This window comes from Eubalaena glacialis, chromosome 7, assembly GCF_028564815.1.
Source record: "Eubalaena glacialis isolate mEubGla1 chromosome 7, mEubGla1.1.hap2.+ XY, whole genome shotgun sequence".
In the NCBI taxonomy this organism is placed as follows: Eukaryota; Metazoa; Chordata; class Mammalia; order Artiodactyla; family Balaenidae; genus Eubalaena; species Eubalaena glacialis.
In genome coordinates this window covers 74,718,562-74,729,977 of record NC_083722.1, presented here as the reverse complement: position 1 = coordinate 74,729,977, position 11,416 = coordinate 74,718,562, and the positions used below count along the sequence as shown (strand labels likewise).

At 57.6% G+C, this 11,416-nt stretch overlaps 1 protein-coding gene across 1 annotated transcript; it reads right to left on the bottom strand.

Annotated features, from left to right (window-relative positions):
- Positions 1–5,114: 5,114 nt before the first annotated feature.
- Positions 5,115–10,116, bottom strand: GNAT1 (G protein subunit alpha transducin 1). Its single transcript, XM_061195377.1, has 9 exons — positions 9,912–10,116; positions 8,655–8,697; positions 8,407–8,548; positions 8,147–8,304; positions 7,933–8,061; positions 7,545–7,674; positions 7,098–7,251; positions 6,791–6,982; positions 5,115–6,415 (listed from the first exon to the last, which is right to left on the bottom strand). The coding sequence occupies exons 1-8, from the start codon at positions 10,015–10,017 to the stop codon at positions 6,792–6,794; spliced, it is 1,053 nt and encodes a 350-aa protein (XP_061051360.1). The 5' UTR covers positions 10,018–10,116; the 3' UTR covers positions 5,115–6,415; position 6,791.
- Positions 10,117–11,416: the final 1,300 nt, after the last annotated feature.

Here is an 11,416-nt window from a genome sequence, read left to right as displayed (position 1 = left end):
CCTCAGCGAAGGATGCCTTGAATGGGGGACTTTCACATCACTTAGGCACAAGATGTCTTTTCTGCCTGCCTCACCCTTCCCAAGCAGAGGTGGGATAGGGTGAGGACAGGGGCTCCCTGCATCAATTCTGTTTTCACCCCAGATATTCAGAAGAGATTGAGGGTAGACAAGGGTAGGGGCAGTGAGGATGGGGCGGGGGCGGGCAGGGGTGCGGGGAGCAAGCCTTGGCTCACGCCGAGCCTTGTCTGGATCTCCCTGGCCATGCCCCCATTTCCTTATTTCTAAAGAGTAGGAGACAGCTGTGTCTGCCCATGGGAAGTAGGGCCTGGGACTTGGTGCCTCAGGGGAAGGGGTTTTAGGGTGACCCCATTCCTGGCTGAGGGCTCCTATCCTACCCCTGCCTGCTTCCCACCCAAGGCCTTAGTGCTCAGTGGTGGGTGGTGGGTGTTAAGGCCCACCAGCCCAGGAGCAACCAGCAGGGAGCTGGGGGAGGCCTTTACCTTGGGGGTGAGCTGGGGGAGGGTGTTTGCAGAACAGCTGTGTCCCTTGCTTCTCAGCCACTGGCTCTGATCCGATTAATCCATGGCCTCTGCTGTTCCTAGTCAAGCTGGATGTCTCTGTGTCATGTCTGCCCCCCTCCCTGGTACTGGGGAGAATGCCCTCAGAGGACAGGCCTCACCCCTTCCCTGTCCTGGGCTGGGAGTCAGGACTCCAGGATTCTCTTCCGCCTGACTCACAGCACCCCCGCAGCCAAGCCCTAGCGTACCTCAGTTTCCCTCTGCGTCACAAGGAAATGGCTCTGGCTTTTCCCCTGGCCTGAAGGGAGTGGGTTAAGGGGAAGCCGTGAGCCAAGGGGACTCAGCTTTGGCTGGGAGTACCAGGGGATGGGAGGACTAAAGAGAAAGGCATTGGGATGGTGGCAATCCTTGAAAACCTCAAACCATCTAAGCTCCCTCCCTGCTGATGGCTGAAAAATAGGAAGGGACACTGGCTCTCCTCCTTCATCTGGGGCTGGTGTAATCCCAGATCACAGCTTACTTTGGTCATGAGAGACCCTAAGACTCTCACCCTTCGAAGGGGCTTGAGGACTGCCTGTGGGACAGAGTCAGGTAGGAGAGGTGTTGACCGGGGTCTCAGGTCTGCCCCCCCACCTCCCAACTCCAGACATCCTGGATGCTCACAGAAGCCATTTGCAAAGGGCTGGGTGCTCCTATTGGCAGTTCCTGAGGAGCCAGGCCTGGCTTCAAGGTCACCCAGCATGTGGGTGTTGGGGTCCTCAACCCAGACTGGAGGGAGCAGGGGCCAGCTGGGCTGGGCTGGGCTGCTGTGGAAGCCCTGAGCGTGAGGTGGGGTGTGAGGTGGGGTCCCTGGGCCAGGCCAGTTGTGGCCAGGCTGGGGGAGGGGCTGCCCGATTGTTGATGCTAGGCCTGGGCCCCAGGAAGGGCAGACACAGCTCAGAGGCCTTTCCCACCACCTGCCAAATCTCCCAGCCCAGCCTGAGGTGGCTGGACAGTTGGCAGCCATTATGGGGCTCTGAGAGGTACCAGGCACCTTCTCCCAGAGGCTGGAGGGAATGTCTATCCACGCAGCTGCTGTGCTGGGGGCAGCCACCTGGAGTGGAAGGTGGGGGGAGCTTTATCTCAACCTTCGGCCCAGTCCCCTACCTCCATTCCGCCATCTCCAGAATCTGAGACACAGGCCCAAGAAACTGTCAGATATATGAGACAGAACTTAGGATCCCAGGATCACTCAGACCCTCCTTCCAGGGTCCTGGCAGCCCTTTGCTCTGTTCCTCCCTCTTTAGCCTCCAGCTAGGCAGCCCCCTCTCACCACACCAGCACCTCCCCTGGCACACCGTCTACACAGTGTCTCAAGACCCTCTTTTACAGTGAGGCCCCATCTTCACCTCCAACCCAGTCCTCCCCAGAGCCTAGCATCTGTATCCACTGATTCCTTGGACACCCTGCAGGCACCTGCCTCACACCCAGCTGGCCTGCCTGACATCCTCCCAACCTGCTCCTCTTCCCAGTTGGCCTCTTCACCTCCTCCACTGCCCGGCTGTTCCAAGGACATGCCAGCCTTCACCTCCCTGTGCCTCTGCCCTCCTGGTTCCCCATCCTGTCCCACCTCCTTGGCAAACTCTCACTTGTCCCTCAACACGCAAATGAAAGATTGCCTCTGAGAACCGTGCCTGAGCCCCTGGAAGAGCCAGCTTGTCCTGCCCTGACTGTGGCTGCTCTTGCCGCCCCACCACACAGCCCCAGGCTCAGTGTCTCCAAGCGCTCTGTGTGGGCCCTCTAGACAGGACAACTCCTGCCAGGTTAGAGTGTGCGGATCAGGAAAAGCCTGATAGAGAAGCAATCCGTGGGCTTGACTCTGCCAAGGGGAAGAAAGGCACATGCCAGGGTGGGGAAGAGAGGGTACTGTGGCTGGAAGGAACAGCTTGGCCACAGGGAACCTTGAGTGCATGTGGGATTGGCACTGATAGGCGGAGGGCTGTGTGCAGGGGCTGGACCCTTGGCCTGGAGGCATGTTGGGGCTTTCAAGGCCTCACAGGAGAGGGTGGTTCTCACCTCCATACCCCAGGGTTGAGGACCCACACCCATAGCTCCTGAATACACTCTGCCCACCTTGGTGTCTGGAAAGCTCCTCTTTGGGCACTAGCAGGGGTGCGGGGTTGTGGAAGTATAGAGGGCATCCATAGGCAAACCTTCCTGTCTGGTTCTCCCCTGGCCTGAGTCCACAGAGCTGGTGACCTGCAGGCTGGAGCCTGCCCCCACAGTCCCAGAGGGCCCCCCTCTCTCCCCTGAGATCTGGCACCCAGCTTCTCTGGCCACTGAAGCGGCTTAATGCACCCAGGTCACGTGGGCCATGCTACTGCCCGTGGGGAGGGCCCAAGCCCCCACCCAGTAGCCACCAGACCGGGCCCTGACGTCAGCAGCATTAACGGTTCGCCAGGCCTGTCTAATCTCTGTTCCGTGGCTGGGCCAGGTTAGTCCCGCCAGAGCCAGAGTCGAAGGCTGGGAAGGCCCCCAGGGGCACCTTGAGGTTGAGGTCAGGCAGGGATGGTGGAGGCTGGAGGTGCCCACAGTAAATGCCCCCTGCCTACAAGACTAGGGTGTGGTCACTGTGCCGACTCTGGGCCAGCTCTCTCTGATCCTCTGCCCTGGACTGTGAATCAGGCATTAGGCACCCATTGATCCTGCTCGTTAGGGTGCAATTACACAGGTGCGGTAAGCGGGGCTGAGGAAGCTTCAGGCCAGGAGACTCGACCCCCCACCCCCGTAGTTGCTGGCCATGAACAGGGCAGCTTGAGGCCAGGCAGTGTCCTCAGTCCATGGGATCCAAGAATATTGGTTCAGAATCCCAGTCCCTAGGGTCAGAACCTGGAGCGTGGGGTCCAGCCCCTGCATGGTGTTTGGCCTCCTCTCTGTCCCTTGCCTAGGAAGGCTGGGGAGCTCATTACCTTCCTTCCAAGACAAGGTGGCCATGCGGAAGACCCCATTAGCCCACCTCTCCCGCAGCTTCCTCTATCTCAAGCCTGCCAACTCCAGCTTCTCAAAGCCTTCTGTCTTCCACCTTGCCCCTCCCCATAAATCCCGCCATCACTCATTCTCCCCTGCCCCACCTCACTCCAGTAAATTGTTTGGGCAGAGGGTCCTTAACAGGGATGAGCAGCCCAGCTCAGCCAGGCCCAAAACCACCCAGTGAGGTCCTGAACCACTGGCCTGAGCCTCATCCTCCCCTCAGGACTCTGAGCAGCACCATTGTGGCTGCCCATGTGTCCTGGGCTCTCTAACCCATCCAGTGTCCCCCCCTCCACCCCATGCTCAGGCCTGGGTACCCTCACTCTCCCCTTCTAGCCCCGCACAGGCTCACAGTGCCACTTCCACCTGGACATGGAGGATGCTGCCCACATGCTGCCTTCTGCCCAGCCCCAAGTATCTGTCTGACTCCTGGACCTCTCCCCCAAGTGGCCACAGGTCCAGAAAACTCAGTCCCCTCAACACTCCTGTGCAGTCCCAGCTTGGTGGGGGCATCACATGCACGTGGTCACTGCACAGATCCAGACCCTTGTCAATGAGTCCCACTCCTTGCAGATCCTGGCTCCACAGGGTAATGACATAAGTCTCTTCCTCATGGACCCTCCCAGACCCACTCCTCTCCTCCCCCATGCCCAGCCCCCAGGAAAAATATGTGCCCCTATATACATGTTTTTATGAAAAATTTTAATGATTATTTTTTCCAGAAACAGATTTGGAAAATATCATTGATGATTTTATTTCCATTAAAGCCAAGAAAATAAAATTATAAATTCTGTTTTAGGTATAAATAAAATATTTAATCTTAAAGTAATATTGTGAGTTTTAATATACCTACTTACAATTTGTTCGATGTTTTTTCAACTACTTTAATGTTCTGTAAAAAAAATTAACCTTTAAAAATACATAAAAACATATATAGGAGTGGACATTTTTCCTTTTGCTTCAGGGTCCAATATGGCTCTGCAGGGCTCTCTTGGATCTTGTCTTTATTTAAAATTTTGATATTCTGTTCATTATGGATTTTTTGGCAGTAATTTCAATTTTTGAAAGTATTGCATTAATATTTACCTTGATTACTGATTTTTTTGGCATCACCTTAAATCTTACACCTGAGGTGAGTGCCTCATTTGCCTCACCCTAATCACAGCCCTGCAATTATGTTCTAGCTTCAAGGGCTTCCTGGACCCATCATCTTCTGGAGGAAGCACAGGCCCTTAGGCTGGCGTTTGGCACCTGCCCAATCTCCCCACCCCATCTCCCCTTCCCTGCTCCTGCTCCACTGAACTCCTGTGGTCCACCAGCCCATGTTCCCGGGCCTTATACACACTACAGTCCCTGCCAGAATGAGCTTCCACCTCACAACCCCCTCTTGATCCAACATCGTCCTTGTGAACATTTCCCACGGCTCCTTTCCCCCTCTCAACCCCTCTCAAGACCCCAAATTGATCCCATGCCCCCAAGAGTGACCCCTGCCATGTTAGGTCAGGTGCTTCTCCCTGGAAGGGACCACCTTCCCACTCACGTCCAGCCCAGCACTGGGCACTTAATAAATTTGCATGACTCATGATCATTAACACTCTCCCCCTCCTCCCAAGAAAGGACAGCTGGGGCCTGATGCAAAGATTTATTGCTGAGTCTGTGTATCTAGCTGAAGGGAGTGCAAATTATGCCCTGGCCTTGTTAGACGGATGCTCCTTGCCCTTGACTACAGCACAGGCCCCAGCCCACGGGCATCAGCGAGGACTTGGTGCTTGATGAGGAAGTAGGGAGCAGGGGTGTGGGGACATGGATGCCTTTGTCACTGATGGTTCAGGCATGGACCTCAGTTTTTCCCACCAGGGAATGGGCCCTGAATGGGAAGGATGAGAGAAGCTGCTGGCAGGGACAAGAGGGTCACCTGGGTTTGCTTATGACCCTACCTGAGGCAGACCCCTCTGGGCACAATCTGGGCCTCCTTCCTGTCTCAAATCCCCTGCCTGGGGCTGATCGATGGGAGCTGGACTCTGCTCCCAGCCACCCCTCAGGACAGTTCAGCCATTGGCCACAGCTGGTGTCAACAGTACCCTCCCTCAACAGACTGGCCTGGAGTACTGTGGGTGTGTAAGTTAGTAGGACATGAATACAGTGTCCAAGCATGGAGGGGGCAGAGCCTGTGGGTGAAGGGGTTAGGATATGTGGGGAAGGGTCCAGCTTGAGTCTCTTCCTGGCACCAGTAGCTCCCAGGCTTGCCCCCACTCACTAATTCGTCTATATATGAGTTTCACAGGCCAGAGCTGGCTTGGACTTTGGACCCCTAAAGCTGCTGGGTGGGGCAGTCACTGGCCACTGGGCAGATGGGTGTCAGACTCGTCACATGGAGGTGGTAAGCCTAGAATGGGCTGATGGTAAGCAGCAGGGCTGCTTGGAGGAGGGTTCCCTTCCTGCCCCCCTGCCCTTCATGAAACTCTGGGAGGGAGGGCTGTTTGCTGAACCCAGACCCACCAGGTGAATCACGGGCCTCCTGGGGCAGGAGAGCAGCAGGAGATTGGTCAGTGGGGTACTGCTGAGTCACCGTGAGCTGTAGCTGCCCCAAGTCCTGCTTGCTCCTAGCTGGGGCTGGCTGTGGTGGGTCCTGGAGGCCAGTGCAGCCAGGCCGTGAAGGGCAGTGCTGGGGTGGCTGGGGGCACCGGACTCTGGGAGACCTGGGGATCCTGGGAGCCATGGGGGAGGGTAAGTCCCTCAAGGTTAGCAGGGCTTAGGGTTTTGAATCTGTGGCTGGTGGGGCCACAGGCTGGAGCCCAGGAGTCCTGGGGGGCTGATAGGGGTCATGCAGATTGGGGCTACAAGGCGGCAAGGGCTACAGGGTCTCAGGAACGCATGAGTTCAGGCACCTGTGAAGAGAAAAAGGAACAGAGTCAACATTCCTAAGCCCCCAAATAATTGGGTTTAGGCTGAGAGACAGGTGGAGGTGGGCTTGGAAGCAGTGACACCTGGGGGGTTGGGGTGGGGTCAAAAGAGCTTGAGTGGGTGGGGCTTGTGAGCCAAGGGAGGGGCCTATGGCCATGGGGTGGAGCCTGCGGAGTCAGGGTGGGGCCTGGAAGCAATAGGGTCTGGAAGTTGGGGGCCAGACGGCAGGCAGTGGAGTGGATCTGGAGAGCTGGGGAGGGGCCTGCAGTCCAGAGGTGGGATGGGGAGCAGGGGATGGGGCTTGGGGTATTGAGACCAAGAGGCACGACAGGGGAGCATCCCGGCCCGCGAGGAGCCACCTCAGAAGAGGCCGCAGTCTTTGAGGTTCTCCTTGATGATAATGTCGGTGACAGCGTCGAAGACAAACTTGACGTTCTGTGTGTCGGTGGCGCACGTCATGTGGGAATAGATCTCCTTCACGTCGCGTCTCATGTTGAGCTCGAGGAATTGCACCTTGATGTAATTGCCCGCGTCCTCATATGTGTTGGGCCCTGGCGGGGAAGGGGGAGTTCTCACTCCCGGTAGCAAATCCTCCCCGCGGCGGGAGGAGCGCAGGCCGAGATCGTGGGTTTGAGACGCCGCCTGGCGGCGGGCCGAGGGTCTCACCATTGTAGTCCGGAAAGCAGATGCTGAGGTGCGCCTTTTTTATCTTCTCCGAGAAAACGTCCTTCTTGTTGAGGAAGAGCACGATGGACGTGGTGGCGAAGTAGCGGTGGTTGCAGATACTGTTGAATAGGTGCAGGCTCTCGTGCATGCGGTTCTGAGGAGGGCAGAGGCTGTCGGGCACCGGGGACTGCGGCCGCAGCCCCCACCTGGCTGCGGCCGGCGGGCAGACCCCTGCTCTCTGGGCTCCGGGGCCTCCCTGCCCAGACAGCTCCAAGACCGTCTCCCCCTTCGCCCCCCTGAGCAGGGCAGCAGGCTGCCTCATCTCCTCCTTCAGACCGCTCTGGGTCGAATGTCCTCTCTCAGATGCTCCCCGCGCCCGCAGCGCTGTCTCTGCTTTCCGCTCTCCTCCTCCCCGCTCAAACGCTCAGGCCCTGCTGGAGCACTCACCACTTCGTCATCCTCCACAAGCACCATGTCGTAGGCGCTGAGCGCCGCGATGAAGATGATGCAGGTCACACCCTCGAAGCAGTGGATCCACTTCTTGCGTTCTGAGCGCTGCCCGCCCACATCGAACATCCTGCGGGGCCGTGGGAACCTGAGCCGGCGCATCGAGTCCCCTGGACGTGCCCACAGGCATCCCCTGGTTTCCTAATGCTGGCTGGGAGGCACCCAGATGGGAGTGGCATCCGGAGGGGCCGGGCATTTCTGCGGGCGGGTTGTCCGAGAAGGGGCAGGGTCTCTCGTAGGGATGGGGCCTCTGGGATCAGCCGGGGCCTCAGGCAGTGAACTTGCGGGCAGGCCCCCAGAGAGCGAGAGCTAGGGCGCGGGGTCGTACCGGAAGTTGAGGTCCTTGAAGGAGAACTGCGTCTCAATGATACCAGTGGTCTTGACACGCGAGCGCAGCACGTCCTGTTCAGTGGGCACGTAGCCCGGGGTTACCAGGCGCTCCAGGTCCGAGAGGTAGCTGCGGGAGATCCGGGGTGTGGGTAGGGTTGGGTGGAGAGGTGTGGCAGGGCCCCGCCCGCCCCGCGCCCCGCCTGTGCTCTCACTAGCCAGCAGAGTCGTTGAGCTGGTACTCCGAGGCGCGATCGAAACAGGCCTGGATACCCGAGTCCTTCCACAGACGCTGGATGATGTCTGACATCTCCTTGGGCATCGTGCCCTCCTCGATGGTGTCCGCCATGTGCATCAGCTTCCGGGCATCGTCCTGGGGGGGGGGCAGGGGAGTGGTTGGTGGTGACCATGGACTTGGGCCCAGCCTCGCACCTCGAGTCCCGAGAAACCCTGTTCAGCTAGTCTCTTGGCACACCTGGCGCGCAGAGTCTCCATACTGGATATTGAGCGTGGTCATGGCGCGCACGATGGCCAAGATGGACTGTAGCGTGTTGCCATATATGATGGCAATGAACTCGAGGCACTCTTCCAGCGAGTACCCATCCTGGTGGATGATCCTGCGGCCGTGGGGAGCCGGGTCAGCGCCTCTTGGGTAGGTGGGGAAGGACAGACCTCGTGCGTGTGCCCACCCCCAGGGGCCTCGGGTAGGGCAGGGGCACTCACTTCATCTGCTTGACAATGGTACTCTTCCCGGACTCACCGGCACCTGGAATGGAAACCCTACCTCAGAGACGCGCTGACCGCACTGCCCCCTCTATCACACCTGTTTTCCCCCCAACCCCCAAAGTCAGGTCATGATGCCCTGGCGGCAAAACGTAAACGTCAGGAGTGACAGAAGGGGGCTGACGAGGGGAATCGACAACCTCGACTGTGCTGAGGAGCCTTCAAGACCCTGGTATTTTCAGTCTTTTATTATTCTGAGGACAAAAATAAAGAAACCTGGCGCTCCACCTTGTGGAAGATTCTGGTACTGCATGCATGGGATTATTTGAGCCAGGTCAACCCCTGCTTTTCACCTGTGGTGGGAGGCAGTGTCTCCAAGAGGCTCAGAGGGAATTAGCACCTTTTGCTGGGGGAGAGGACAGAGCTAACAGCCCCTCTGAGCCTGTTCTCATTGCGGGTGTTGGGCACAGTTAATGGGATTTCTGGCTTAGCCTCTCTCTCTTCCCTGGGGTACTCTGGCTTGGTCCCTCTGCCCACATCCAGCTGTCTGGCTGGACCCTGGAGAGCCTGGGTAGAGCCTGCACTGCCCTCTCAAAGCAGCTCCTTCTTCCCTTGGGGAGAGGAAGTGGACTTGGGGTACTAGATCAGCCCCATCTCCCCTCACTACCCGTGGGACCAAGGACATGGCTTTATCTATTCCCGGCTGGGCCTTAGTACCCCCTACCCCTTTAATTGTTCTGCAGGTCTGTCAACAATAAAGCTCTGGAAACTGAGGGTCATTGTCTGTGGATCTGGGTGGTCCTAGAGGCTGCCCACTCTCAGGAGGACTGTGACCTTCTCCTTCCCAAGGGAGCAGCCTTGTTGTGGGGCTCCCAAGGAGGCCCCTTGTTTCTGAGCCCTGCCCAGCAGGCCCATCAAGCCAAAGGCTGGTGTTTGAGGGAGCGCAGCCAGGACAAAACTAGGCCTCGTACACACATCTCTACAAAAGTGAGATTGGCACACACTTCTTGGGAGGGGAGGTTGCCTGAGGCTGGGCCCTCTGGAGAGGGGTTCTGTGGGATACCCAGCCTTAGGGAGCCAAGGCAACACTTGTCAAGGCTTGGCCAGGGCTTGCTTGGCCAGGGCTCCCACTCTGTTTCCTGCCAGGTTGCAGGCTCATTCTGTCTCCCAAGTCACACCTACTTCACAGAAGGGCCACCTGCCTGCCCCTGGGCCTCTGACTAGTAGCAGTGGCCTCACCGCAGCCCACACTCTTACCCAGAAGCAGCAGTTTCACGGTTCGAGCATCCTTCTCGGCATCTTCTTTCAGCTTCTTTTCCAGCTCCCTTGAGTGCTTCTCCTCAGCGCTGGCCCCAGCCCCCATGGTCCCGGGAGGAGGTGAAGGAACAGGGTGGTCAGTTGGCTCTTCTGGATGCAGGGGATCCCCAGAGCCAGGCTCAGGCCAGCCTCTGGCCTCCCCAGACACCCTTCTGACCTCAGAACTGGCAATCAACTGGCTGTCCACAGACCTGTGCAGGCCCTGTTGGGGCTGCTTAGTAGGATTTGGGGGTTGTTGGTACCCAAGAGCCAATCAGCGACAAGGACAGGTGAATCCAGCTCAGCCCCCAGCCACCCTAATCAGGCTGGCATGGCCCCAATCCCTCAACTGCTGACTCCGCAGCCCCTGTACGCTGCTCCCCAAACCCTCTGGGAGAGACCCTGGAGGTAGTCCTGCCCTGCTCCAGAGCAGGGAGACAGGTTCCACAGGATCCAGGCTCAGAAAGGGGAGGAGAGGGCCTCAAGTTCCAGGGTGGGGGCATTGGGGGGTAGGCCTGGCAGCAGGGAGTAGAGGGAGAAGCATGCAAGGAGCACCTGACCCCTGCCCAGCACTGGGCTCAGCACTGCTCCTTACCTAGCTCACACCAGCCCTGGCGGATGGGTACCCACATCATTTTACTGATGAGGAAGTGGAGGCTCAGAGGGTCACACAGCAGGACGTAGTTGAGAAGGGCTGGTGACTCTGAACCAGGGTTCCATGCTCAGCAGGGAGTCAAGAGGGAAAGGTGGACATTGCATTTGCCCTGTACCAAGGTCTGGATCTGACCTGGTCAAGGCCTCTACATGCCTCCATGATTCCAATGGACTTGGGTGGGTGTGCATGTCTGCTACGTGTACTGGGTGTGTGCATGTATACTTTACTGGCACCAAGCAAGGCAATGACATGACACGTTTGTCTATGTATACTTGTGTGTTTGTCTGCATTTTTATGCCTTTGTGAATGCATGTGTGTGTCTATGCTTGCCTGTTTGTGTACCGTGTGTGCGTGTGCATGGATGTGCTTTTGTGCATTTCTCTTCATGTGCAGATGTGTTTGTATGTGTACTTTATTGTGCTAAAGTGGGTTAATATGTGCATGTGTGTGCATGAATGTATAAATGCATGTATATGTGCATGTGTGTGTGCACTTGCCTGTGTACATGTACATTTATGCATGTGTCTGCCTGTATGTGTGCACACTTGCACATACCTGTGTCTACGTTTACCCATGGTGCAACACTTTGACCTGCGGAGGTGGCCAGGCTCTTCCAGGGAATGTTTTGCAGGCCTGTTATCAGATGGGAAAACTGAGTCCTGAAGCAGGTCTGGTGTTCCCAGGGGAGGAGCAGATGAGCCCCACTCCTCTTCTGTCCCCTGTCGGTAATCTAGGACCTGCCTAGGGGTATCTCCAGGGCATGCCGCCTCAGTTTAGGGGTCAGAGGTCTCTGTGGGGGTTTAGATGGGAC